This window comes from Lissotriton vulgaris, chromosome 1_1 (genome assembly GCF_964263255.1).
Source record: "Lissotriton vulgaris chromosome 1_1, aLisVul1.2, whole genome shotgun sequence".
Lineage (NCBI taxonomy): Eukaryota > Metazoa > Chordata > Amphibia > Caudata > Salamandridae > Lissotriton > Lissotriton vulgaris.
The window spans coordinates 369,403,739-369,429,886 of record NC_141685.1 but is presented as its reverse complement, the minus strand read 5'-3'; the positions used below and the strand labels follow the sequence as shown (position 1 = coordinate 369,429,886).

At 42.8% G+C, this 26,148-nt stretch overlaps 1 protein-coding gene across 2 annotated transcripts in view; it reads left to right on the top strand.

Moving 5' to 3' along the window:
• Positions 1-26,148, top strand: part of TTC39A (tetratricopeptide repeat domain 39A) — a 668,968-nt gene that overhangs the window by 610,798 nt on the left and 32,022 nt on the right. For both annotated transcript variants that reach the window (XM_086952421.1, XM_086952420.1), the window contains exons 12-14: positions 5,563-5,724; positions 9,468-9,559; positions 15,396-15,516. In XM_086952421.1, coding sequence (XP_086808547.1) covers positions 5,563-5,724; positions 9,468-9,559; positions 15,396-15,516 — 375 coding nt within the window. The remainder of the gene's footprint in view (positions 1-5,562; positions 5,725-9,467; positions 9,560-15,395; positions 15,517-26,148) is intronic.

Sequence of the window (26,148 nt, the reverse complement as noted above, 5' to 3'; positions counted from 1 at the left end):
CGTGTCTGGTCCGGCATTGACGGACGCCTCTCTGTTCCAATGGCTAGCCTCCATTTATGGAGCTAGCCAATGAAGCAGAGAGGCGTGTTCAAGTCACCCATACTAGAAACTACAGATTTCTCTGGAGGAGGAGCCTAACAGCTCCGCCCCCCAGCGAAACCTAAAAAAGTTGAGGTAGCAGCTACTTACAAATACCTAGGTTTTAACGTATAACATCGAATGCTTTTTAAATACGACTCAGCCACAATACAGGCAAAAGCACAGTCGTTAACTTATGATATTAAATTATGAAAGCGAAAGCTGGGCTGTCCATCGTTTAGTCCCTTGCTCTCAGTTATGCGTGCTCAGTTACTGCCAACAGTGACCTACGGCATGGAGATTATGCAGGGATATGAAGCAGCCATCCTTAAAAAAATCCCAACAAAAGTACATAAAACTGTGTTTCCCAGCTCAAAACCAGCTTCCTCCGCTCAGGTACGCCCAGAGTTCGGCCTAAAAAATCAAATCCTTCAATGCCTGAGCGAGTACATAAAAATATGCTGGAGACTGCGTGCCTCTGAGAGTGGCACTGTCAGCAACTTATGCTGGCAGGAAACTGACGAGAAAAAACTCAGCAACGTAAAAGGCTCATGGGGATTCCATCTAAACCAGGTCGTCAAGGAGTTAGGAATTCAAGAAGCCTGGGACACGAGCATGGGAAAATCTGCATTCTATCAAGTAATAAACGTGGCAATTAAACTTGTGTCCTACACAACAGATACAAAAGCACTTGCACGAAGATATCTTGCCTGGGAAGTGATTCATTCCTATACAAAAAGGAAAAAAACTGCAACCTCAGGAGTACCTTTCAGCGCACTTTTCACAGGCCCTAAAGCATCAGTTCGTGTTATTTTGTCTGGGATTTATGGAAAACAAAGATCTTATACCTGCTTGGAAAGATCAGAACTGTAACAAGTGAAAAAATCTGATATAAGGGGGAAGGAAATCAACAATGACGCCTTTATTCAATACTGTATACATCGAGAAAGCATTTGTACTTTATTCATGATTGAGCTGGTCATATTTCTAAAAAGGTGTACTTGAGGCCTGCACAAGGATATAGCACTTCAGAAGAGAGCAAGGATAGTGGTAATTTATGCGTTGCTAAAGGGAAGATGAATTAGCGCAAGGAGCTGAGAAATGTAAAGGAGACACCCTTTTATCTTCACTAAAACTAATATTCATTTTATATGGATTCTTGGTTTGCACAAGGCACTAGCACTTTGATAAACAGTAAGAACGGGGCAAGCTATCTACCTCACAGGGCTAAAAGAATACGTAGACCAAGGACCTGCCACAGGTGTATTATGAGATATTCACTTTCATGTTGCACTTTTTTATAATTGAATTAGAATGCAGGATAAATTGCATAGTGTACAGCAAATATTTCTCTAGTTTTTAGAGTAAATGAGTTTTAGTGTTGCAATTCTGCATTTTAACAAATGTAACTGAACGCTTTTTTTAAAATTGAAATGCAATGGTTTTAATTAACTTTGCAAATAAACTTGACTGTAGGACTTTACTTACATCACAAACTTCAGCTTCTGACGTAGGGTACAGCCTACCCCCTACTAATGCAGTCTGATGAGCAACAGGACCCCACTTCCAGCTTGCATATTGTCATAGTCGAAGACTTTACTCCGTTTAGGACTTTTTGTTTCTGGGGCTGCTGGGCGTATCACACACACAGTAGCTCAACTATTACCAAACACTTTCCCTAACAAAAAGCCAGGCTCATTGACTTTTCCAATGCTTGTTCAGAGTTAAATTTTCCTTTGTAATTTAGATTTCCCACTTCTTTCTTATTTGAAATATACTTGTGAATGGACGAAGACAAGCATGCCACGCGGTGCAAGTGTAGTGCCTTGGGTACCGTAGGGCAAGGCGTGGGTAGTAGTAACTGATACCCAAATTCTAAACACCTCAACTTGATTTTGCTGTTCAGTAGTTCGGTAAGTACAGTCCTAATTTGGGTATCTTAACACATGGTATGCCCGCCTTAGAGTTTGCCTATTCCAATGCTGCATTGATAATGATGGAAAAGTGCTATTTACAAAATCAGCTAGAGTCCTTGAAAGTTTAGATCACTCTGACTCCCCTGCTTTCATGTGTGTGTTAGAGCCACTTTAGTTAAGCACACTGCAAAGTGTTCAACGCACACCATAGAATTCTGCGTGTACCAGCTCTGGAGTGTTCCAACTATGTCCACATTTTGACGTAGTCTGCCTACCTGGGTTTTTTCTCCCAGGTTCTTTGGAAATTCTTTGCAAAATATAGACCTAAATATTTAAACCCACCTCCGACCATCTGGAAGTCCTTTGCCCAACCCAGGTCTATAAGGGATTCACCAATTGCGAACAGTGATGATTTAAGGCCTCATTTACCAGAAACTGACGCATCACCATTAATATGTCAGTTTTTTTGCACCAGTGCCAAGTGTCCTTGCGACACCATGAATGTGTTGTATTTACAATACAGGACTCCATGGCGCAAGAATTTAACAGATGTTAGAAATTCTGGCACATCTGTTGGCGTAAAAGTAACGCATTGCTGGAGTTGGTCGTAAAACTGACGCAACTCAAGCAATGCACCAGAACACAAAGGCAAGTCCCATTGTAAAAGACCTGTGTCAATCCTTACACCTGGTCTGAGCAGGTGTAAGGATTCTGATGCAGTCAAGTTGTGGATTGATGCAGTGAAATTTCACTGCACCACTTCTATGTGGCTTTTTTTGCGTGGGACACCTACCCTGCATATATTATACCGGGCACCGGTATAATGTGAGACAGGGCTCTACAAACCGATGCCAAAACATCAGTTTGTAGATATGGTACAGTGTTGCACACTGTTGCGCTGCTGCGTTAAAAAGAAAAGTGACACAGTGGCTGTACAAGGGTCTTGTAAATAAGCACCTTAGTTCTCTTAGTGTGGAGTTCCAAGAATTTTTAAAATGTCTTTAGGATCTGCAGTATTCTTGGACCAGATCACTCTGAATCCCTCAAAAATACCGGGACATCATTGGTGTGTATAGCACACCTCTGTCTGCTACCCCTGGTGCAGAGGTAAAATCATTTTACCTAGGCATCCACCTTGATCTACTCAGAAAGTTGTTCAGTCACAATATGAAAAAGTAGAGGGAATAGCAGACAAACCAAACTAGGGCCATACTCTATTGGAAAAATATCTGAGACATCTCTTCCTATCTTTACCTATGCTAATAAATCTGTATACAACAACCTCATATGTTTACTAAATTTGAACCCAAAGGTCAGCTTTTCCATCAGGGAAAACAAACAGTTCCACCCACCAAGTCAAAGCCCTTTTTGAAGTCAACTAAAAAAATCCCGGTGGTCCCCGCAGTCTACCCCCCAGGGCAAGCGCATTATAAACATGCCTAATATTGTGTTGGATGGCTCGTTTGGGCATGAAGCCGGACTGTTGCTATCTAACCAAAGAGACAGTCAGCTTGCATAAGTAGTTCGCAAGAGGTTATCATCTTTACCTCTACATTAATCAGAGAGACAAGCACATCTTTACCTCTACATTAATCAAAGAGACGAGCAGCAGTGAGGTGGACCGTTGGGCTTGGTAATGACTCCAGCCATTTGCACATGTGTTGGTAGTCTCCCCTTCTCTAATCACCCTGAAACCAGCCTAAGCAATGGATCAGTGAGTCTGGAAATTGACATTTAAAAAGAATCTGGGAATCCATTTGGTTGTGGGGGTTTTCACAATTGAAATTGGTACAAAGCTGCACTAAGCTTCTTATCCATAATGTCTCCATCCAGAAGCTCCCTCTCTTCCATCCTAAGTAGTTTAATTGGGTGATCTCTTATAAAGTTGCTAAGTCATTTGTATGTGGTGGTGGGGCCTGTGACTAGGCTGCAGCCTCCTGGGCTATGTTTAGGTCCTCTCTGACCTCGCGTCCCCCTCATTGATTATAAAACTATCAGGTCTTGTCTAACAGTATTGCAGCACATCCAGAGGAGGGTTTTACTGGCCTTGTTGTCCCATTGGTATATCCTACTCTGACTGGCAAACAAGTGCTGCTGTTTCCTTATTCAGCTGTGTCTATCGAAGAACTGTGTGTGTGTGTGTGTGTGTGTGTGTGTGTGTGTGTGTGTGCGTGTATGTGTGTGTGTGTGAAGGGAATTTCTGAGTTTAATTAACGAGAGGGAAGCCAAGTCTTGAGAATAACGTTCCAGTATTCAAACTTTGCAAACTCTTGTTACTTTTTGCATTCTGCACCAATCTGTTAATTAATAATATCCCCTCACAGTCTAGCTTTAAATGCCTGCCGGCAAATCCCAGGAAATTCAGCTAAGTCCTTGTTCACCCGTTAAATAAGAGTCAACTGCTGCTACAATAAGTCCTTGAAGTCAGGGACTGTCCGCCACAAAGCTCCCAGATGCCAACCAACCCTTGCTCACCCCAGATCAAGCCATAGCTCCACGGGTGAGTGATCCAACAGACCCCGTGCCAGCATTTGAGCCCCACCCAATTCATCTCGCAATAGAACATCAGGAAATAATCAAGTATGGAAAGTGTTTTGTGGGCCCCTGAGTAAGAGGTGAAACTTCTCTCCTGTAGGCGGAGGGCCCTCTAGGCATGTGTTATTCCCAGTGCAGCAAAGAACATAGCAAGAACAGGCAGACCACAGTATGAACCTCCGTCTGTCCTGACCAGTCTTGGGGCCCAGTCAGTTGCCTCATTAAAATCACCCCCCCAATAAACATTACCCCGCGGGGAGCTGTCAGAAGGCTACAGAAAGATTGGAGGAAGCTCATCGTCATGGAAGAAGGTGCATATACACAAATCGGGGATAGTTGGGCATGCTATAATAGCCCTGTGTCACTACATATCTGTTTAAGTTATTCTGCCTTTTCTGTGTGACACTAAGGGGTAAATCCTTGCAAATCAGAAGCCTCTAGATCTTGCAGTAAAGCCAGCATGGAACACCTGAGAGATGCCCTAGCAAGCTTAAAATGAACACACATTCCCCACAATGTGCGTCTCTTGCAAGAAGAGTACATCAGGATTAAGACGTCAAGCTGCTGTCAAGACTGCCCAGCATTTGATTCTGTCCAAAAGCCCATTAACATTTCAATTAAGGACACATTCCTTGCTACCCATTTTCCCTTATTTTCTTTCTTGCCATAAATAACCCTGTCAAAAGCTCTCATGGTCTCTTCTGATCAATCCGCTTATAATATGTTGTAATAGGCTTGTTTCACACTTATCTCATGATGCTTTAGTGATCCACAATTGCGACTGACCGTATTTTGTTATTGTTTTGTTACTATGGCAATGTATTTACCACATATTTCATCAATATTGACACACTATCAATTTCATGCCTTAGAGAAAATAGTTCATGCTCAGAAACGTTGTTTGAGATATTTGGACCTTCACTAGAACGCTGTTTATTTTGCGGATAGCTTTTGGAAATGTAATAAAGACTTATTTAGGAGAAAAAAATAAGATGCTGTTTCCACATTAATAATCAATTGTTCTTCCTTGCAGGCAATCCGCAGGTTTGAAGAATGCTGTGAAGCTCAGCAGCATTGGAAGCAGTTCCATCATATGTGCTACTGGGAGCTGATGTGGTGCTTCACCTACAAGTGCCAGTGGAAGATGGCCTACTTCTACGCGGATCTCCTAAGCAAAGAAAGCTCTTGGTCTAAGGTAGGCAGGCCCAGCTCTGATGATCTGATAGACATGGAATCTCTATCAGATGATGTATTCTAAAATTGGTAATAGGTAGTATGTTTCCAGTGAATTTAGTTGTCCACTAAAGACATGGACCTATGGGGTAGGCATTGCTAATCTACACTAAATTATAGCCACAAATTTAGGTAACGTTAATGAGGACATCTTTTCATTGAAACCGGATCATGAGACAATGTGCTGATATTCCTTTGTTAGATGGTCAGCTAACGTCAGAACTGATAGTTCCCACTGGTCCCCCTGTGAGGATTCTTGTTTGGATAAGATGGTGCTTTTCCTTGTTAGTATGTTTCATCCCTAGGACATCATCTTGCTTGACAGCCTCCAGCAAGGAGGATCTGGTTTCTGTTTAAGGCTTATTCATATTAAATTACCCTGAGAGGCAGCAGGTAAAACTTCCCAGGGTCACTATTCCTCAAAATCCGAAGTACTTCCATTCCTGGGATTGACAGTCCGCTTCAGGGAATCAGCAGACAGGGTAGGTTCAAGAGGGCTTCAGGCAAAGAGAGGAACCTACGACCACCTCCATGAAGGGTGACTTTTCTCAGCTTTGATTGACGTTGCAAGCGAAGTTTAAAACCTACCAACTCCTCGGTGAGTTGCCAAATTTAGACTCACGTTTATAGCTGAGGAGCCAGCGGGAGAGAGGCGCCGTAGCTCTGCGGCATTTACCTCAGGCGTAATGAAACTACAGCCGGCAGGATATCTGTGATGCACTGTGTTGTCGCTGCAGCACATATCAGGCCTTTAAAAGGCTTGCGTAACTAGATAACTTAGTAGGGTGTCTGCAGAGGCTTCTAGTCTCAGCTCTGCTATCACAGTTTTTGTTTAATTTCCATGTATTCTTTGTTTTTACTTTTATTGAAATGCTGTTTGTACTTATGATTTGGTGCGAAGGGCATGTAGTGAGGACAGTCGGTGACTAGCTGTGCTCTGCTCAGCCCCACAAGTAGAGACTTGCTGCAGGCGGTGATTGGGTTTGTGGTTTCATGCCATGGCTGAAGTGCGGCTCCCATCCTCTGAAAACAACTGTGTGAAGAGGCAGTAGGTGGGCTCATCTCATGGTGGTCTGCGTATTTGGTGCGAGGGTACTGCTTAGTGCCATGTGGGTTATCTTTCCCAAATGGATCCATGTAAGAGCGAGCCCTCTTAGATGAAGTCCAGTTGGTTCAGTTATAAGAATGGCGGGGCACAGAAGTATTAGAGGAACGGAGAGAGAGGTTTCCAGCCCTGGGATGTCCTCCCTTCTCCAGATAATCATTGGAGAGACCCTGCAGTTACCTACAAGCCCTGAGAACCTCAAAGACAGGAGCCAAAAAGGGGTACTGGAAGAGAATAGGATTCCCAGTGAAAGGAAGGTTGTAGGGGCTCAACCTGGGCTCACAGCTAGCCAAGATACTGCACACATCATGGACATTCTTTGGTATAGGAAGGGAAGACTTTTGGACAGGGACCCATAGAGCATTGTATTTACTGAGAGAGGCTGTGACTCAGACCAGGGTACAATTGGCCTAATCCAGTGAGTAATTGAAAGGTTTAAATTTTTAACGGTGAGAGATGTGGCGCAGCGGCTGACTCCGGAACGCGGGGCTCACGGCTACATCACCTATCGTAACTGAGCTCAGCATCATGTGACTCAGGGCAAAATCTCACTTAATATCCCCAACGGCCCCCAGCGCCTTGAAACCTTAAGGGGTGATTAACTTGCGCTTTGCAAATGTGGATTATTTTATTATTATCTACAAGTACAGGAGGTGGCAGCGAGCGTATCAGTTCGCCTTGGAGTGAATTGAAATTCCCCCAGTGGACACAAAGGGCATAATATGGTGTCATATCATTGCCCAGTACGCTACCCAGGCAGAACAAGAATGGAAAGGTTTTTTTACTGATGGTTGCTCAGCCAGTTATAAGAACCACCTGACTTGTGACCTCCATAATGATGAGGATCTGCACTGAGTAGACGTCGTAGAAATATAATTCAATGAAGGAAGCTGAAACCTTTTAGATGAGAGTCCCACGATGTTCAGAGCAAAGAGAGAAGATAAAATCTGCTAAGATTTTGAACTAAAAATCACCAAGCATCATCATCTGATACAGTTAGGCAATTTTTCTTTTAAATATTCTCAAAGCCTGGTGGTGATGTGCTCATGAGGACCAAATGTGCCGGTTTCCTTACAGCTGGCTCATTTCCCGTTTGGGCACCTAACTAAATTTCACAAGAATTACATAGACATGGTGAACTGGGCGAATTTGATCTGTGATTGTAATGTGTGTGGAGAAGGTAAATATCAACACAGCGAAGGATAGATTTCCTGAAATCCACACAGCGTTTGCATGGTCTGTGTCAGTAATCCAGCCGTCAGTTAGAGTAGATGGTTTAATTTGGGGTGTGGAATATGGAGCTGATGGGTTTCTCTCTTGGTCTGTCCAGTATTTTATCAACTGACCATTGTCATCAGAGAAACCAATATATCCGAAGCCTCTTAACTGGAAGGCAGCAACCTGGAAGTGGACCAAGTTCACCAGTGATAATTTGCTACAAGTCTGGGTGAACCTAGTCACGTGAGATTGATGCTTCCATGGAGGACCTGGTATTACTTTTCAATTCCTCCCACTTGACATTGTTTCATCGGTTGGCTGCTATGGTAGAGTTCTGAATTAAGACACATGTCAAATAGTTTCTTCCTGGTTCACAGAAGAACATGGGAAGGTATAAAGGGGCTGTAGACCCCCTAGAGAGCCAAAGGAGAATGTCAAGTATGTTCCCTGATAGAACAGCCTGCAAGATGGTGCAAATGGCTCTCTGGGGTAAATCTATTACCCCAGCAGTGGTTTGGTAGTTTCAGTGGAGCAGTTGTTTTGCATAAAGAGCAGGATTTTGCATGAGTTGTCCTCAGATAGCCTGTTTCTCATGGGATATTGCACCTACAGGAAAATATTCTTAGATTGGAAAAAGGTAAGGCAGTGAAAGAACTTTTGCATTGGGGCAGTAGAAGTAAAGAAGTCTGAGCAAGTGGCCAAGGAGAAGATTCATGATATTGCTGTAAAGAAAGATGTCCGGACAGTGGCCTTTGTTAAATGGCAGGGTCTTCCGCTAGAGAAGTTGTGCGCAGAAGTGATACCAGAGACTCTGTGAGTTGGGTGAGCTTTGGGAAAACAAGCCTTGCTGTATATGGACTTGTCCAAGAATGAGATGTTGAAGTTACCCGGGATTCTAGAAAGTAATTTAGAGATGGAAATGCTTGTAGTGTTTTAGGTGGGCTGCAGCAGAACACAAATGTAGACAGGAAGACTGGAAATCACGAAGGACTCTGAATAAGCGGTCATGGCCTAATCTGAAGGAATGAAAGGCACATGATTCTGTTCTCCTGGTGCAGGAATGAAGGAACATGTGCCTCAGGGCTATCTACATGGTTTAGAAACTGATCATTTAGGGAGTGATGTGAAAGTAGGAAGGTGGGCACCTGGTGTGTTTCCTCAAGGGAGAGGTAGGGTAGGTTGAAATCTGTTACCAGGTCACTGACATTAAGAGAGTGTTGAGTGGGGTTTGGTATGCATGGGTAATGGGCAGTTTTCTGTGAAATTTATAAAATAATGGTTAGCCAGAGTCCAAGAGTGGACCTAAAAATTCTAATTTTTAACATGTCTATTCCGATGGCTTGATACTCAAAGAACAATTGGAAACTGTGTTCTTCCTACAGGCTACATACGTTTACATGAAAGCGTCATACCTCAGTATGTTTGGAGAGGAAGAAGGCAGGCCTTTTGGGGAGGATGAAGTCGAGCTATTCAAGTAAGTCCTATGCTTTTTCCTGTTAGTATTCTTTTCATTTAAGTCCCAATACAGTAGCTGTTGTTGTTTACATATTTTAATAAATTTGAACCGCTGAGGTAGTAACGGACTGACAGCAGAGTACAGGAGGTAATAAAGGTGTAGGTCCCTGTTTATAGTTTGGAGGGTATGGTGGGCCAAACTATCCGTCTGCCTGCCCTACTTTGAGGTGGGAGAACAGCCATGTTTCCGCTGGCACTCCTGGTTGCAACTATTGACTGGCAGTATTGGGTTGTCCAGCAATAGACGTCAGACCATCCGCCTTATTGAGAGAGGATGTTCCGCCGTCATTCTTTCCTGTTCTGTCAGTTCTCACTAGGATCAAATAAATATGACCCCCACATTCTGTGGTGTCAATGCCATTAGTCTTTTGTTTTTCAAAAGTAAAGTAAGAGTTTTTGAACTCTGAACATGGTGCATACTCAGAAAATCTTCACAAGAGCCGCCGTGAGAGGCTGTATCTCACCAGAGCAGGTCAATGCATCCATCCACTACTCTGGCGGAACAGAGAACAGCCTTCCAAACTTAAAATAAGCCCCTTAATTCATTAAATTAGAGCATGTCTAAAACCCCAATGTGGCTATTCACAAAACAGTGATCAGTCGAAGGCCATCGGAGGCTCTGATATACAGGACCTCGGCCATTCTTAAGGTAAAAATTCAATGCAGATTAAAACCATAATGTTCAGACTAAGGGTATTCCATGTATAGTCATAATTCATTAACTCTGTCACATAAGTATTTGAGGTAAACATAGCAGCCATGCTTAATCCTTTCCCCACCTCGAGTAGAAAATGTAGGTTAAGATCTTCAAATAAAGTGTTAGAACAGGGGGCATTTAATATAAAGTTAAAATGACAAGTGTAAAGAAAATGTTATGGGTATGTGTATTTTTGGGTAAAACCTATAATGAAAAGCCAGGCCAGCATGTGATGAGCCCAGCCCATCGTATTGTGGTGGTTGGACCAGACTGTCTGATGGGGTCACCACATTCACGCATCCCCTTGATGGATGGGCGGGAGCAGGATTGGATGGTGTTGAATGTTTGGATCAACAAACCACTCTCTTGCTAAGTTCTCTGAGTGAAATTGTATTTAAAAATACTTCTCTTGAGCCTGGACCAGTATAAGCTAAGGTTCAAAGATGGCCTGATGCCCTTGAACTGGACAACTCACACTCTTGGAGCTTTAAATAAAAATATAAAGTTCTCTTTTCATTAATAGCAGGTCACAAATGTAGCTTGAAGATGGCTAAATATCTTGACGGTAACTTGAATGAAGCAATCAATAAAAAGGAGGCTTTCTTCTGAAATGTGCCAACTGGCAGCATCCTTCACAAAGCAATGCCAAGCACCAACCTGGTTGATACCAACGTTGTGCTCCCTATGTTCCCATCACAGTGCAGAAACACACTGACTGACGTTTGTTCGAACTCTGCTGAGGCTTTCCTCTGCGATTCCTCAACTTTGGCCGTTGCATCCTCATGCCTTCATGACCGAAGCACCCCAAGTGCCAGGCATCAGCCCTTCGCATCATCAACTCACAGTGCTCCTAGAAGTCAAGACGGTCCCACAACGCCAGCGATGAAGTAGAAAATGTCTACTATTCTTGAGGCGTAGTCAGGGTGTAGATGGTCTCTCTCTGTCTCGCTCTCTGTTCTTCCCATCCAGCTCTACTAGCCCGGAAAAAGAGTATTTTCTTAACAAAGCTCTTATTCGGCAAAAGGGTTTCACCTCAAAAAACAGTCTCACTGCTTCCTGAAATTAATCAAACTAAACTCAAGCACAGTGAGACTAAATGATTTAAATATTTAAAGACTTAACAAAGTTCCGGTTGATTTCTACAATAATAACAGCTTATTAGAGCTAAATAGGCCCATAAAACATTGCACAACAACAGCATGTCACAATAATACATCATACTACCTCTTAATTATAATGCTATTCAATGTCCAACCATAGAAACCATTTCCTTAAAAAGATGCAAATGAATCGACATTTGCCCCAGTGCAACCCCAACATCACAAGAATCCAGCTTCAGCGGGAGCTGTTGGGCTCTTTGCCCATTGAGGTATTATGAGGAAGACACAGATGTTGTACAAACAAGCCTTTGGGCAGGATCACCAACGTGCATGTTAACAGGAAATGACCAACAACACAGAGCAGATTGAGACTGCAGAGGTGTGGACCCTAGTTTGCTTGTGTTAGTGTCAAGAAACTGGAAATCACAGTGAACGGAGTTTTTTAGGGACAATAGTTAATTTTGTAATTTTGAGTCCTGTAGTTTCCTCAGATAATGAAAGACAGAATCTCTGGCTGCACGGGGAGGTGTCTGTTGCAAGAGACTTTTATTTTAAGATAGCATTCATCTTTAAAAGTGTTATAGTGCAGATATAATTTTCCACAAGGCTATTGTTTAGGATGGTAATCAATTTTGCAAAGGGCTTTTAATGTCAACGATAACCCAAAAAGTATGAAGAGCTTGTTTATAACTTCCCCCCTTGTGGCATTAACCTTTAGAAAATCTGACTAGCGAATACTGGAGATTGTGATCGAGCTTTTTCAGAAATTTAATTTCATACATGACTGATGCTCTAACTCGATTTGTGCAATTTGGGCCAGTATGTTTGTTGGAACCTTTAGCCTAATGGTAAGCGTTTGCCAAAAAATCATAATCCCGTTCACTTGCCCTACCCAAAATGTTACCTACATAGAAGAAGTGGGAGACTATTTTCCCACAATAAGTTTGTAGTCAAACATTATACCAACATACATTTAATTACACCTGGACAGTCCCTATATTACAGTGCTGCCCCTAAAAGTAACGGATTCCTTTCATTGTTTCCACAATAAGGAGCATAGATGATTCCGAACAATCATAATGTATGCCCATCTTGGTTTTCTTTATACCATCCAGCCACCATGAAATATTAACAATTTCTTCTTTTAAATATAATATTTGTTTTGTCAATATTTACACACTACATTTTATTACAATTGTTAATGTGTGTGTTCAGTTGGCGTGGTTAGCCTTTAGTTGAAAAATAATAGGAAACACATTCATATGCAAGGTAATATATATTGGCGATTCTGCAATATGGATGCATAGAACACCGGAAAGATATGCCCAGTACTATCAAAGTATTGAATAGTGGTGATGAGCCGAATCAACCTCTTGTTCAATTCGTTCATAAATACCACTCGTTGTCCAATTTAATTTGGAGATCTTCCTGAAATAGTTAGGGGATCTTGGGTGGTGTGCCTTTTTATGATGAATAGTAATGCGAATGTTGGTATTGGCTATAAAGCTCTGTGCAATAATGTAATTGGTCAACCAGTGTTCCTTGGTGATAAGCTAAATATTTTCACAGGGCTAACATGAGACGAGGAGCAAAGCAACTGGATGAGTGGATGTTTCCAAGTCTCAACTTATTTGTTTTTGCTAACAGTTTTTTTCCTTGACTGCTTCATCTCTGTAGAACTCTGTACATGTTGCAAGTCCAGGCCTGTGAGTTGGTGATAAACACTCATGTTAAAGTAGGTTTTAGCTTATTTTAAAGTTAGGGAACACCATGCTCTCTGTGTACCATTTGATTTCGTTTAAATTGCATTATGTTTACATGATTGCACTTTCCTCTATATTTCTTTCCCATGTTTTAGTGTTCATTGTATGTGAGCATTTTTTGTAGTTTCCATTGCCTCTTGGCATTGCCTTGCCAATAATCATAAATAAAGAATATCCATTTAAACCTCCTTTTCTGTGTGGTACGTAGGACTGTCATTTAGTGTTTCATAGATGCTCCTATCCTGGGCATAGAAGGAAACTAAGGCATGAGGAGATTTTGTGATTTACTCAGGACCTAACAGTGGATCAGGTATGAAAAACTCTAGACTCTTGGTCCTTAAGTAGAGAAACATCTCCATGTCACTGTGGGACTATTACAACCATACAGTTATTCATTAATAGCTTATTAATTCGTGATTTTCCTCTGTAGATAAGGACATTGGGTAATTCCTTCAAATTATCAATAGTTGACTCTTGACTGATGAGAAATTGGATGAGATGAAGAACTCCACCCTCGTGGGGGAATGACCCTGCCGAAGAAGGGCCCTGGAAGATGGGCAGGGGTTAGGAGCATCATAAGGGAGGCTATGGGGCGTGAAAGGGGTAGTGTGAGCAGAGTGGACATCAGGGATCAGAGTGCCAGCCTGTGTCAGAGGGCAGCGAGTCAATTGGATATTTTAGTGTGAAGGGAAAATCCTTTTAGTGTGTTCACGGCAGAGGTGCGATAGCAAGACCAAATGAAGGGGTGATGTCCTTGAGGAACGTTGAATGTTGTCAGAATTGGACTGGGCAAAGGTCACACGCGATGGGATCCCCAATTCAGAACAGAGGAGAGGACCACGCTGATACGCTAGTGAGACGAAGTGTTGGAAAGTTAGAGGGCAAACTACTCAAGAGTCACACCTGACACACCTGTATAGGTGGGAGTCACAATATTTGGGGTGCAAAAGCTGCAGAGCAGTCCAGGAGTAGGGATACAGAGAGGAGGGGTTTGTCATGAGTCGACATCAGAAAGTTCAATACACGAGTTAGAGCGGTTTCACTGATGCACGTTCAGACTATGCAGGAAACAACATGCAACTCATGAAAAGCCTTCAGACCATCCAGAACGCTGTGGCCAGACGTGTCCTCAACCTCCCACGCTGGCCCCACGTCACACCTCACCTAAGGAGCCTCCAGAGGCTTCCCATACACAAGCGCACACAGTACAAGCTCCTCACCCTCACGTACAAAGCACAGCACAACACAGGCCCTGCCTACCTGAACAGCTGCATACATTTCTGCCGACCCCCGGCACCTCCGCTCAGCCGGACTCTTATTAGTGCATGTCCCACGCATACACAGAAGAAGATCAGGAGGTCGAGCCTTCTTGTAAATTGTACCCAAAGCCTGGAGCGACACCCCACAGCACATTAGAGCCTCCTCCTCGCTTCTTATATTCCACAAGAAGCTGCAGATTTCCAGTAAGTCCCCACAAGGCTCCCCCTCCCCCCTAGCCCCCCCCCCACCCACCCCAACTCACCTGTGAAGCGCAGGGATACCTCCATGGGAGATAGTGTGCTATAGAAATGCAAATAAAACATCTGAAATTTTGAGTACAAAATTATTGCACTTGCAATTACCACGGTTCTAGAGCATTTACACGCAGTCCCACTCCCCCCAAAACCAGAGAAAACGTTTTGTATTCCTAAACGCTGTTTTCTATAACTGAATGGTGGATGTATAGTGAATTTGCTTATGGAGGCTTGGAAAGTCAGGTCCTCACCACCCATAATTGGATAGTAAATCTATTACAATTAATGCACTGTAATAATGTATTTTTTTCTTTGGGTGTTATGATTTTCTTATGTCTTCCATTTTTAGTGAAAAGGCAAGTCAGCTACATTTATTCTTGGTGCAATCTTCCTTCCACTAGTCTGAATGAATTCAAATGCATTAACATTTCTTGAAAAGAAATTGTTTAAAAGATCTCAGACTGCAGACACCAAAATAATTCCCATTGTAATTATTCTGTTTGAACAGTAAAGTTGGTCTGTTTTTATCAGGGTTGAGTCGTTGTTTGAACTAATGCATTGTGAGCAACCCCATATATGCATCATCACCGTGCTCCTGTTCAGATAGGCGGGCCAAAATAGAAGTTGGTTTTAGAGCAACATTGTCTTTCCCAGATATCAGTACCCACTACTTCATGTTGCCTAAAAAGTTTAATAGCCTTGTGTTTTTTCACTTTTTCAGAACTGTTCCTAGTTTAAAACTGAAAATTGCTGGCAAGTCCTTACCCACTGAAAAATTTGCCATCCGGAAATCTCGGCGATACTTCTCCCCAAAACCTGCACTGCTTCCTGTACCTCCGCTGGTAGGTCTGAGAACTGTTTAAAAAAGAAAAAAGAAAATCTTAATTTAATTGCCAAAATGTTCTCTTTACAATGCCAAAGTAAAGGACCGGGGTGGGGGGCCGGTCCGGGTCTGTCGGTGGAATGGGGGTCGTTCTTACCGAAGCAGCACATTCTTTTTTAAAGTTTTTTTTTTTAATGAGTTTTCTATACATAATACAAACATTTGTTATAAGGGTTTACCGCCCCTGGCATAAACAGAGTAGAACAGTACAATTTGCGTGGGTCTCCCTTTGCTAGCTATATTTTTTGTAGAGAAGTAGGTCTAAGATAGGAAAGTACAGGAACGTTAGGAATAAGCGGAGGAGAAGGATAGGACAGACAGCTAGATATACCATTCTGACTTGGCAAAAGAATGCTCTAGTCCCCGGCATGTCCATTGCACTTTAGGAGCTGCACTGCCCGCAAACGAGTGCAGGACGGTTTCTTATGGCTGATCATACGGGACCAGGGTTTTGTCCATGGCTTCCCACAAGCCCCTGGATGACGCTTTCCAGGAAGAATATTACAACGCCAGATTGTCCGCTCCTTTGAGGTGGGTGACCCAGTTGAGCCAGCCTTTGTACGTAGTCTTGGTGGATTCCTTCCAGTTCGTTAGCACCAGTTTGACCGTCGCCGCACACTCTTGCTGCAAAATATTTAATAATAGATTTTGTAACAACTGAAGTCAAAGCTGCTGTCCCCAACAATAAGGCAGCTAAAACGGCTTCCACCTCTAGATGGCGCCAGATACTGGCTATATTGTGTTTTATCATTCCTTTTACGAGATATTTGAAAACTTTGAACAAGAGTTCTGGCCCTATTAGGAGCCCCGTTGCCCGAGCCCATAAACATTTCTGACGTGGGTTTGCTATTAGCAATCTGGGTTGATGATTCTCTTAGAGCCAAGTTCTTTTTACGTTGGGGGTGGGGGGGGGAGGTGTTGTGCTAAATCACACTTTGTAGCAAGCGAGGGATTTGCATAGCCCAGTCACTTAAGACTCACTGTCTTCAAAGGATGGGTCGAAGACCAAGGTCGCCACCTGGCCGGTTTTCTGTTGGCACCATCAGTATTTGAATGTCCCAAACAAAAATTAGCAAAATCATCTAAAGTCGGTATTTTTAGTAACCCTGGGTGTAGTTTGCGTAGTAACGCTACGGGTAGCTATGAAGAGTGCACTTCGCACTACGCAAGCTATGCGAACTGCGTAGTGCAGTAGGGAAAATACTGTTCGCACTGATTGCACAATGCCGGATGCTTGTCTGCCCTGTGCAATCATTGCAAACGGCATCTTGCACAGTGCAAGCGGTCGTTTTCTGCTGCTCGAGTAGATTTGAGCTTTCTCAACGCGGACTGGTAGTTTCTCATCACGAGTGATCGCGAGCATACACGACCACTCGCAATGAGAAACCTGACCTCCCCGCGTTGAGAATCTCGCCGGGAGGTATATTTTCCACGCTTGTGATCGGAAACTTGATGTTGCTGATTGCGAACGAGGGAAAAGTCTCACTGGATGTTGATTTCGCTCGCTCGCGGTCGCCAACTTGACGTTGAGTAACGCGAGCAAGCAAAAAATGCCTGCTACCCCTTTTTGCACAATGCTACGTGCAATTTGTGTAGCGCATTGTAGCGCTAACTATGCATAATCTGCGAACGTAGCGTAGTCCTACGCCCAGGGTTAATTTTTAGTCTTATCTGTACGTGCTTTAAACAGCAAAAAAAAATAGAAACACTTTAAATTGCGTTCTAGAGCTGTGTTAGCGATACCTGACTAATTATTAAAATAAACAAAGGGGCAGATAAGTCATGTTACAAATAAATACTTTCGGTTTTGTTTAAAGTCCAATTTAGTAACAAATCCGGGCCTTTGTAGATAGACTCTTCACTCTTGAAAAACCAACAAATGGCCGGTATTTTTCTCTTGGAGAGGTAGCTACCCTACCTAAAACTGCAGTTGTATCCTCTTCTCTCTGCCTGTTCGGCAACTAAACAACCACCCACCTCTTCCCAAATATACGAATAAAGTGTTTTATGTGTTTATAATAAAGAATTAAACATTCGACCAGAGGCTAGTTTTCCAATGAGTCCAGTCTTGTTTCATGCACTTCGTATTTAAAAAAAAGTAAACTCGAGCAAGCGGTGATGTCATAAACAGCAGAATGTGTATATATAATCACATTCGAAAGATGACAAAATAATCCGCTTTCATGCTAACTTATTTGGTGTTACAAATATATACACAATTTTGAAAATCTGCCAAAGAACGTATCACATTGTAGAGAAAGCTCAACTTATTCGCCATTTCTGTGATTATTTAGTGTCCGCCATTTGATAACTTTAGAAACGAGCAACTCGTTCAAAGCATCCGTCACGCAGATCAGTTTTGTAGTGCGGAAAGTTTTGTAGAGTAGTTCATTTTTAAACCAGAAGATGGCAGTGCTTACAAAAAAACGACCTAATATGACTCTTACAAATATGAAACATAGTATCAGCGTAAAGCTATTTGAGGGGGACATTTGCATCCTTTATTATTTTACCTTTGTGTAGCTTCCCAGTACGTGTTTCTTGCCTGCTTTACTGTGATATCACAGAAACATTAATATTCAATAAAAACGGGTTTCAAATTAGAATAGCCCAAATAATTCAAATATGTTCTCATACTCCGTGATAGGCCACTCGTCAATAATGATGGCCTGCACTGCGGACTCTAAGCACAGAAACTTTTATACATACATGAAATAGAGTCTTACCTAATCAATGTACAATGTGCCACGTTAAAATATAAATACGTAAAAGATGGACATACGGGTCTTTTTACCCCCAGAAGTTCAGTGAAGGAGAACCTACTACTCCAGAGAGCATATTACTGAAGTGCCCTGAGGGCGCAACGGTTGTTTGAGCCCGCTTTGCACGCCTCCGGGGCATTGGTATAACCGAATGGGGCGCAGACGCTTGCGCATCCCCTTCTGTTATATCGATAGCGCTATCGCACTTAAAGGGTCGGCGCTGTCATCAGTGAGCGTTCCTCATTTGCATGGCAGCGTGGCCCCATATAAATAAGGGGATTTCTTTGCCTCTATGCCCATGTCCTATCACAGGTGCAGAGGCAAAGAAGCGGTTAGTGGGCTCACCGACAGTACGCCACCTGATGGCAGTCCTCTGGAGGGGGAAAAGGAGGTCCCATGGACCCCACAGACATCCCCTTGCATGCTGGTACAGCCACTCACTGCACCCTTCTGCAAAGGGATCTCTAATCCCCCTTAAAAGTGCAGGCTCGTTGCCGCCTGCATTGTGAAACACGGAGCTGCTTCAAAGCAGCCGCTCCATTTTTCACATGAATACGCTGCCCTGGGGGCAGCGTGAGTTCGTGACTGCGCTGTGGGCAGTGCATTCATCCTAAATTTTTTTGTTTAACCACATGGCTGCTGGGCGTTTTCCCCCCCTGTGCTGTAAAATGCCATTTTAGTGGCACCATGACGAGCTCAGCTCGTCATCAGCACACGACACCCGTGGGTGATGACGAGCTGAGCTCGTCATCAGCATCGAAAGGGTTAAATCTGTTTTATTAGAGGTTTTATAAACAAAAGTAGACATTCACATATGTCATTCCAAATTACTACATTTTCTCTGTTTGGACATCTGATGCAAAGCACATAATCATATAGTGCCTGCCTCTGCTTAACAACTGCCTGCTTATTGCATTTACCAGTATCTCATGAGGACTCTGCATAACTCTCTCGTTCTTGGCTAGTGTCCCATGTTGAGCTCAGGTCTATGCCAATGTCCTCGTGGTGTGTTTATCCAAGCACCTATGTGGTGGTCTACTAACTTGGGAGGCGGGTTATAATGTGAGAGACAAAGAAAAACAAACAGGTGGCACTATAACATGATTGGACCGACACCCGATTCTCCACCCAGCATGCTTAGCTGCGATTTATGTTCTGGAACTTGTAGGCGCACATGCAAATGTGTACTGTGAACGTCTCTCAGGTGTGTCCGCTTTCAGCAGCCCCCCTGTCTGCGACGGAGTTATGTTTGCTCTGGAAATCTCTCAAGGTTGTGTCCCAGTGTGTTGCAATTGGGAGCTTGTGGTGTCCCATTGTGTCATCCCAGTGCAATGTTACACTTTCCGCATTGGCCCACACCTACAATGAGTGCTGCAAGGCTAGTACCTAATGGGGCTTGGCCAATTTCCACCTTTTTGTGATCATCCACTTTGCTACTATCATTTTAGTTTGATAAAATGGGAGGTCTCCCTGTGACACTTACTTGTACAATACAGATGTAAGATACCGGCCTCCCACTCAAAGGGGAGTGTGTGCTTCGTGCATCGGGTCAGGGCCTCTACTACAGCACTCCAGTATCCCTGTAGGTGAGGACAGTTCGACAGCATATGTAGCAAGTTCGCGTCTGCAAGACCGCAGCATGGACAAGCGGCATCGGAGCATGCGAAATACTTATTAATTATGGCCGTGAAAGGTACGCCCTTTGTACAATGTGGTACTGTATTAGCCTGAAACACATGTTCCTAGGGAGGCTTGATAGGCTCTCCAGTACAGCCTCCCACTCCTGGTCTGGGTCGATCTTCTTCCCACCACTGTCTCAGTGGTAATAATGTTATTGAGGTGTGGTGTCTAAGTGAGGCTGCAAACCACTTCGTAAGGTACTTACCTTGCCTCGTGACATGTAAATATTGGATTGTTAGATGTGTCGGAGGCCCAGTCGTCATGTCGCCCCATTGGTTAGTTAAGGCCCCCAATATCGAGCAATGCAACAGAAATTGTCCCAGATGCAACCCTTCTTCACCCATCAGTGTGTCACACGACATTAGGATGCCCTTCCTGTATAAGTCCCTCAGATCCCCACTGCTCCCCATTGACGTGGTTCTGTCGCCATTGTGACTGCGTGCTTTCTGGGTGTGTCCAGTAATGGCAGAGCAGGCGTGTATGGCTTTCTGGCGATATATAAGGATATGCAGTAGCTGCGATTCGCCGTGTAAAGCAGTAGGGAAGCCGGAGGTTTCCCCTTCAGAAAAGGATTAAATTACTTGATGAGGACATTAAGGGACCAAGCCAGGTGAAGGTGGCCTTTCTGACAAGTTGCGTCTTGCTAGCCACCAGACCACCCACTGCAACTGCGCGGCGAGGTAGTATTGATCCATGTTAGGTAATACCAGGTCACCTCGGTCAGTAGGTAACTATAACTTTTTGATGGCCACTCGTCAACGGTAATTCTCCCAAAGGAAGTCCCTGATGGTGCATTCCAGGTCACGAAAGAAGGGCGGGGGGATGTGTATGGGTAAATTAGTGAAGTAATACAGAAGTCTTGACAGTACCACCAATTTAACGAGCACCACCTGTCCCATGACCGTTAACAGGCGCATGCTCCAAAAGACATCTGGGACCTGATAGACGTTACCGCTCTGTCTAGGTTGTCCTCTGTGAGGTCCCCAGTTTGGCGGTAAATCCGCACCCCTAGATAGCAGAAGGTGTCTACTCACCACTCTATAGAAGTTCTGTTGAGCTCGTAGAAAGGGCCCAGGCATGTACGATCAAAGAGGTATAGGCAAGGTTTTGTTGCGTTCACTTTCATCCCCGACAGGGCGGCGAAGTCTCTTAGAATGTACGCTAATGAAGAGGGGACTTCCATGGTGCTCCTGATATAGATAAGCAAGTCACCTGCAGACAATATAATTGTATGTACCCCTTCCCATTGTGGAATACCCCATTCTATTCCCCACTGTCAAATAGCCTCCGAGCACATTCGTCCTAAAACTTCACATTTTCCTTGTTTGCGCTGGGCGCACCTGTTAAAAGGTGCGCCTGGTGCAAACAAGAAAAATGCGCTGTATGTATGATACTACCCCAGGAAAACTAAGGGACAACTTCAGGATGAGAATGTATTGGACAACTTTAGAATGAACAAGGATTACGTTAGGATGATATCATGACTGCTTTAGGATGAGTGCCAATTAGTTCTGAGTGTTTTCAAGACAACTTCAGGACAAACTTGAATTACTTAGGATGATTTTGTGTCAATTGCACAATAAGTGTAGATTACTTCAGGAGTTGCTGGGTATTACTCCTGAAAGATTAAATGTTAACAATGGTTGATTTACTTTTTGAAGTTTGTGTTATTCAAGAACACAAATAAATGTCACTTCCTATTCAAGGTTCCTCGTTCATAATTCAGGATCCCACATTTGCTGGTAAGTAAGTACTAGGGTGGTTACTGGTTCCATGCCAAAAAGGGTATTGTGGTGGGATAAAATACAGCAGACACTGGTAAAAAAAAATGCGTCTGCAATAAAATTAGGTGCAGGGCAAGCAGTCAAATATTCTCCATTCAAAATGTATCTTGCATCACTATACCATGCTCCTTGGCTCCTTGGATCTTTCCATCATGGGAGGGTGCAAGCTATTAACTGAAGGTTTTAGTTATCAAATATGGTGACTTTCTGTGGCAAAAGACTGAAAAAAACTGATTAAAATTATTTATTTATTTATTTATTCATGACATTTTTAAAGCGCACTGTTACCCGAAGGTGTCCTGGCGCTGACTGATCGCTAGTGGGCGTGGGCAAGGGAGTTAGCATGTAAAGAGCCAGGTCCTAAGGGCCCTCCTGAATGTGAGCAAATCGGGGATCTGTCTGAGGCTCGAAGGCAACGCATTCCATGGCTTGGCAGCTCCCAGGGATAGACTTCTGCCTCCCCAGCGGACTTTCCTTACTCTAGGGACTACTGCCAGCCCCTGCTCAGCTGATCTTAGAGCTCGCACTGGCTTGTTCCACTGGAAAAGAGGTGCCATGCATTGGGGGCCCAGGCCATGCAGCGCCTTAAAAATCACACAGAGTGACTTAAAAGCAATTCTTTTGTGAACAGGCAGCCAGTGCAGCTTTATAAGGGCCTGAGCTACTGAGGCAAACTTGGGGGTGCCAGTGATGATACGTGCTGCTGCATTCTGCAGGATTTGAAGTTTATTTAAAAGTCCCTGCTGGGCATTCAGTAGCAGACCGTTGCAGTAATCTAACCGGGACATCACCAGTCCGGTCACTACTGTCTTCTTGTGTTCCACCGGAAGAAATGGCAGGACTTTCCGGATAGTTTTAAGCACATAATGGGTAGCTGAGGACAGTGCATTGATTTGTGACCTGAACGACAGAGAGTCGTCCATCAGGACACCCAATGACTAGGGTACTTTACTACTACTAAATTGAGAAAAATCCTAATTTTAAGACTTTCGGTATTCACAGGAGGCATTTAGGAGTCCTAAAGTTAGGAGTCCTAACTTCTGTGAATACCGAAATGAGTAAGTTCATTCTGTGAATACCAAAAGTAGTAAGTTCATTCTGTGAATGCCAAAAGTAGTAAGTTCATTCTGTGAATACCAAAAGTAGTAAGTGCAATCTGTGAATACCAAAACAGTAGTAAGTTTAGGATTGAGTCTTAAGTTCATTCTGTGAATCGTGCCGATACATCTTAAATGATGGATGAACATTAGATTTAAGTAAGTAGGCACGTGGCCCCAAAAGGACCCATGACACTACACAAACTAATACCACTAGCAAGTACATAAAGACTCATTGAAGAAAAAAACTGCAATGTGTAGTTCCACAGTCTGAGATTTCTTTGTCCTCTTTGAGCTTTTGCAGATTTTTGAGGCATGCTTTCTCCTCATGTTCTCCAAGCAAGAAGAACTAGCTATGTACCTTGCTCAAAGATTTCACATATCTGAAAAATCAGTAGCTTGTTTCAAACACTTTATCTTGCATTTTTATATAATGAGTCCACTTTCAAAAAGAGCAAAGGAACACCCTACACTGTGCAGTGTGCAGCTTGAGATTATATGGGTATGGTACAATCTACAGAAGTGATCCTTTTTAGGTCTCGTGCCTAGCGTTGCACTGCGTAGCAGTGCTTCGCGCAGCGCGAGGCATTTTGTAATCGAAAAAGGGGTTTTCAGAGCCACTTTTGACTGTAAAATGCTTGTGTGTGTGCTTTTTTGTTTACTGTTACCTCAATGGCCTTAGAGTTTTTTCGATAATGAAAGACTTCATACTATTGGCTTTTTGCACGAGCATTGCTCCTCCCATGGCCTATTGGTGTCTATTACGCGCATGAAGCTCGTAACCGACACCAATAGGCCGTGGGAGGAGCAACAGAGCTACAGGCATGCTAACAAAAATGACACGCCTTGCTGTAGCGCGCGCGCGTGTGTGTTTAGCAATTACGGGCTTTTTAACGGCGTGCTTTAAGGAACAGTAATAGAAATGACACGCCTTGCTGTAGCGCACGCACGTGTGTCTTTAGCAATTACGGGCTTTTTTTCGTTGAACGGCGTGCTTTAACGAACAGTGAAGGAATGCCATCTCCCCCCTCGAAATTTGCCTGTACATGCGTGCGTTTAGCGTGCGTTTACCAATTACAACCTTTTTTTTGTGAACAGCGTTTTTTAATCCAATATTAAATGAATGCCATCTCCTTCTCAAAATTAGGCTGTAGTTGGCTGTCTGCACAGAGAAGTTCAAAGGTAGGAGGAGTGATATACATGCAGGAGGAATGCGCGCGTTTACCAATTACTTTATTTATTTATGCATTTTTATATAGCGTGGACTTTACCCGAAGGTGTCAGAGCGCTTCACAATAGGAACAGAACTGATACATGAGGAGAACATAACACGTGTGAAGGGCGTGCTTTAGGAACAGTAATAGAAATTACATGCCTTGCTGTGGTGCGCGCGTGTGTCTTTAGCAATTACGGGCTTTTTTTGGTGAACGGGGTGCTTTAAGGAACAGTAAAGGAATGCCATCTCCCCCTCGAAATTCGGCTGTACTTGCGTGCGTTTAGCGTGCGTTTACCAATTACGAGCTTTTTTTTGTGAACAACGTTTCTTAATGAATATTAAGTGAATGCCATCTCCTTCTCAAAATTAGGCTGTAGTTGGCTGTGTGCACAGAGAAGTACAAAGGTAGGAGCAGTGATATACATGCAGGAAGAATGCATGCGTTTACCAATTATGTACTTGCAGCCGTACAGGAGTAGTGATGTATACTCGTACAAATAGCTGAACACGCAGTGATGCAGACACTGACAACAATGTATGTACAAAGACACACTCACAAACAGGAAGGTATACTGAAGCCCCCAGCGTACTCGCATATGCAATGTTGAGCTACAAACAAAAGCAAGTTTTATCTTATTTATGTCATTGCTATATTACAAGATAAATCACTATATACAAAATATTCTTATGGTGAAACCAATAACCATTAAATATTAACTACTGTATGTAATGGAACACCAATATTGAGATCATAAAATATAAAATTGTGTTTATAATATTTTGTATATGTGGGAAGACAAGAGGAAGTCCCAACACATTCAGAAAAAAACCTATTCGTGTGTTTAACTATTGTATCTCCATATGCCAAGTAGCTTCTAGCGATATCCAATCTAATGCCAAAAGCACAATATGAAACATAAATCAAACATCAAACAAATCTTAAACGGTGTGTGAGTTTCTAAAAAAATGCAATTTATTACAAAACAATAAAAACAATATTACAATACATGATAATAGTGCCAAGAAAAACAAGTACAGTTGCAATGTAGGCTTAAAATCATTAAAATACACAATAAAAAATTGGTCAGAAATTCACAGTTGTTGAGGTAGTCGACGTGTTTCGGTGTATACGGATGCCACCTTCTTCAGGACAAACAGATTCTATATGAAAGAACATTACAATTAGACACACATCTTTATTCATAAAATCTGATACTCATTGAAAATGCATAGTTCCTGCTAGTACATATTTAGGGCACATTTGTTTTTAACACACACTGAGATAAGTCATTTCTCTTACTCAGAGAGTCATTCGCATTAGTACTATTCATAGGCATTTGAGATACAACAGGGTGTACACGTGGGTTTGTAAAATGGGCCACTTATCTTTCTTGGGTAGAATGTGAAAAGTCAATCTTGACAAATCGAAATAGAATCTGTTTGTCCTGAAGAAGGTGGTATCCGTATACACCGAAACGCGTCGACTACCTCAACAACTGTGAATTTCTGACCAATTTTTAATTGTGTATTTTAATGATTTTAAGCCTACATTGCAACTGTACTTGTTTTTCTTGGCACTATTATCATGTATTGTAATATTGTTTTTATTGTTTTGTAATAAATTGCATTTTTTTAGAAACTCACACACCGTTTAAGATTTGTTTGATGTTTGATTTATGTTTCATATTGTGCTTTTGGCATTAGATTGGATATCGCTAGAAGCTACTTGGCATATGGAGATACAATAGTTAAACACACAAATAGGTTTTTTTTCTGAATGTGTTGGGACTTCCTCTTGTCTTCCCACTTTCGAGCTCCTTGTCCCAGATTGTATCTAAAAGGAGGCCTCCTTCTCCTTTTTTTACATATATATTTTGTATAATCAGCATTAATACATACCTATTTCTACAAAAAAACAATTCGACAAAACAACTATAACTTTAGTAATGCGAGACCTATTGCATTGTAAATGCTTGTTATGTTTCAAACTGCTTTTCTTCATAAAAAAACAGAAAAGGAGAGGTTTAAAGCTTTGTCAAATATGGACACATA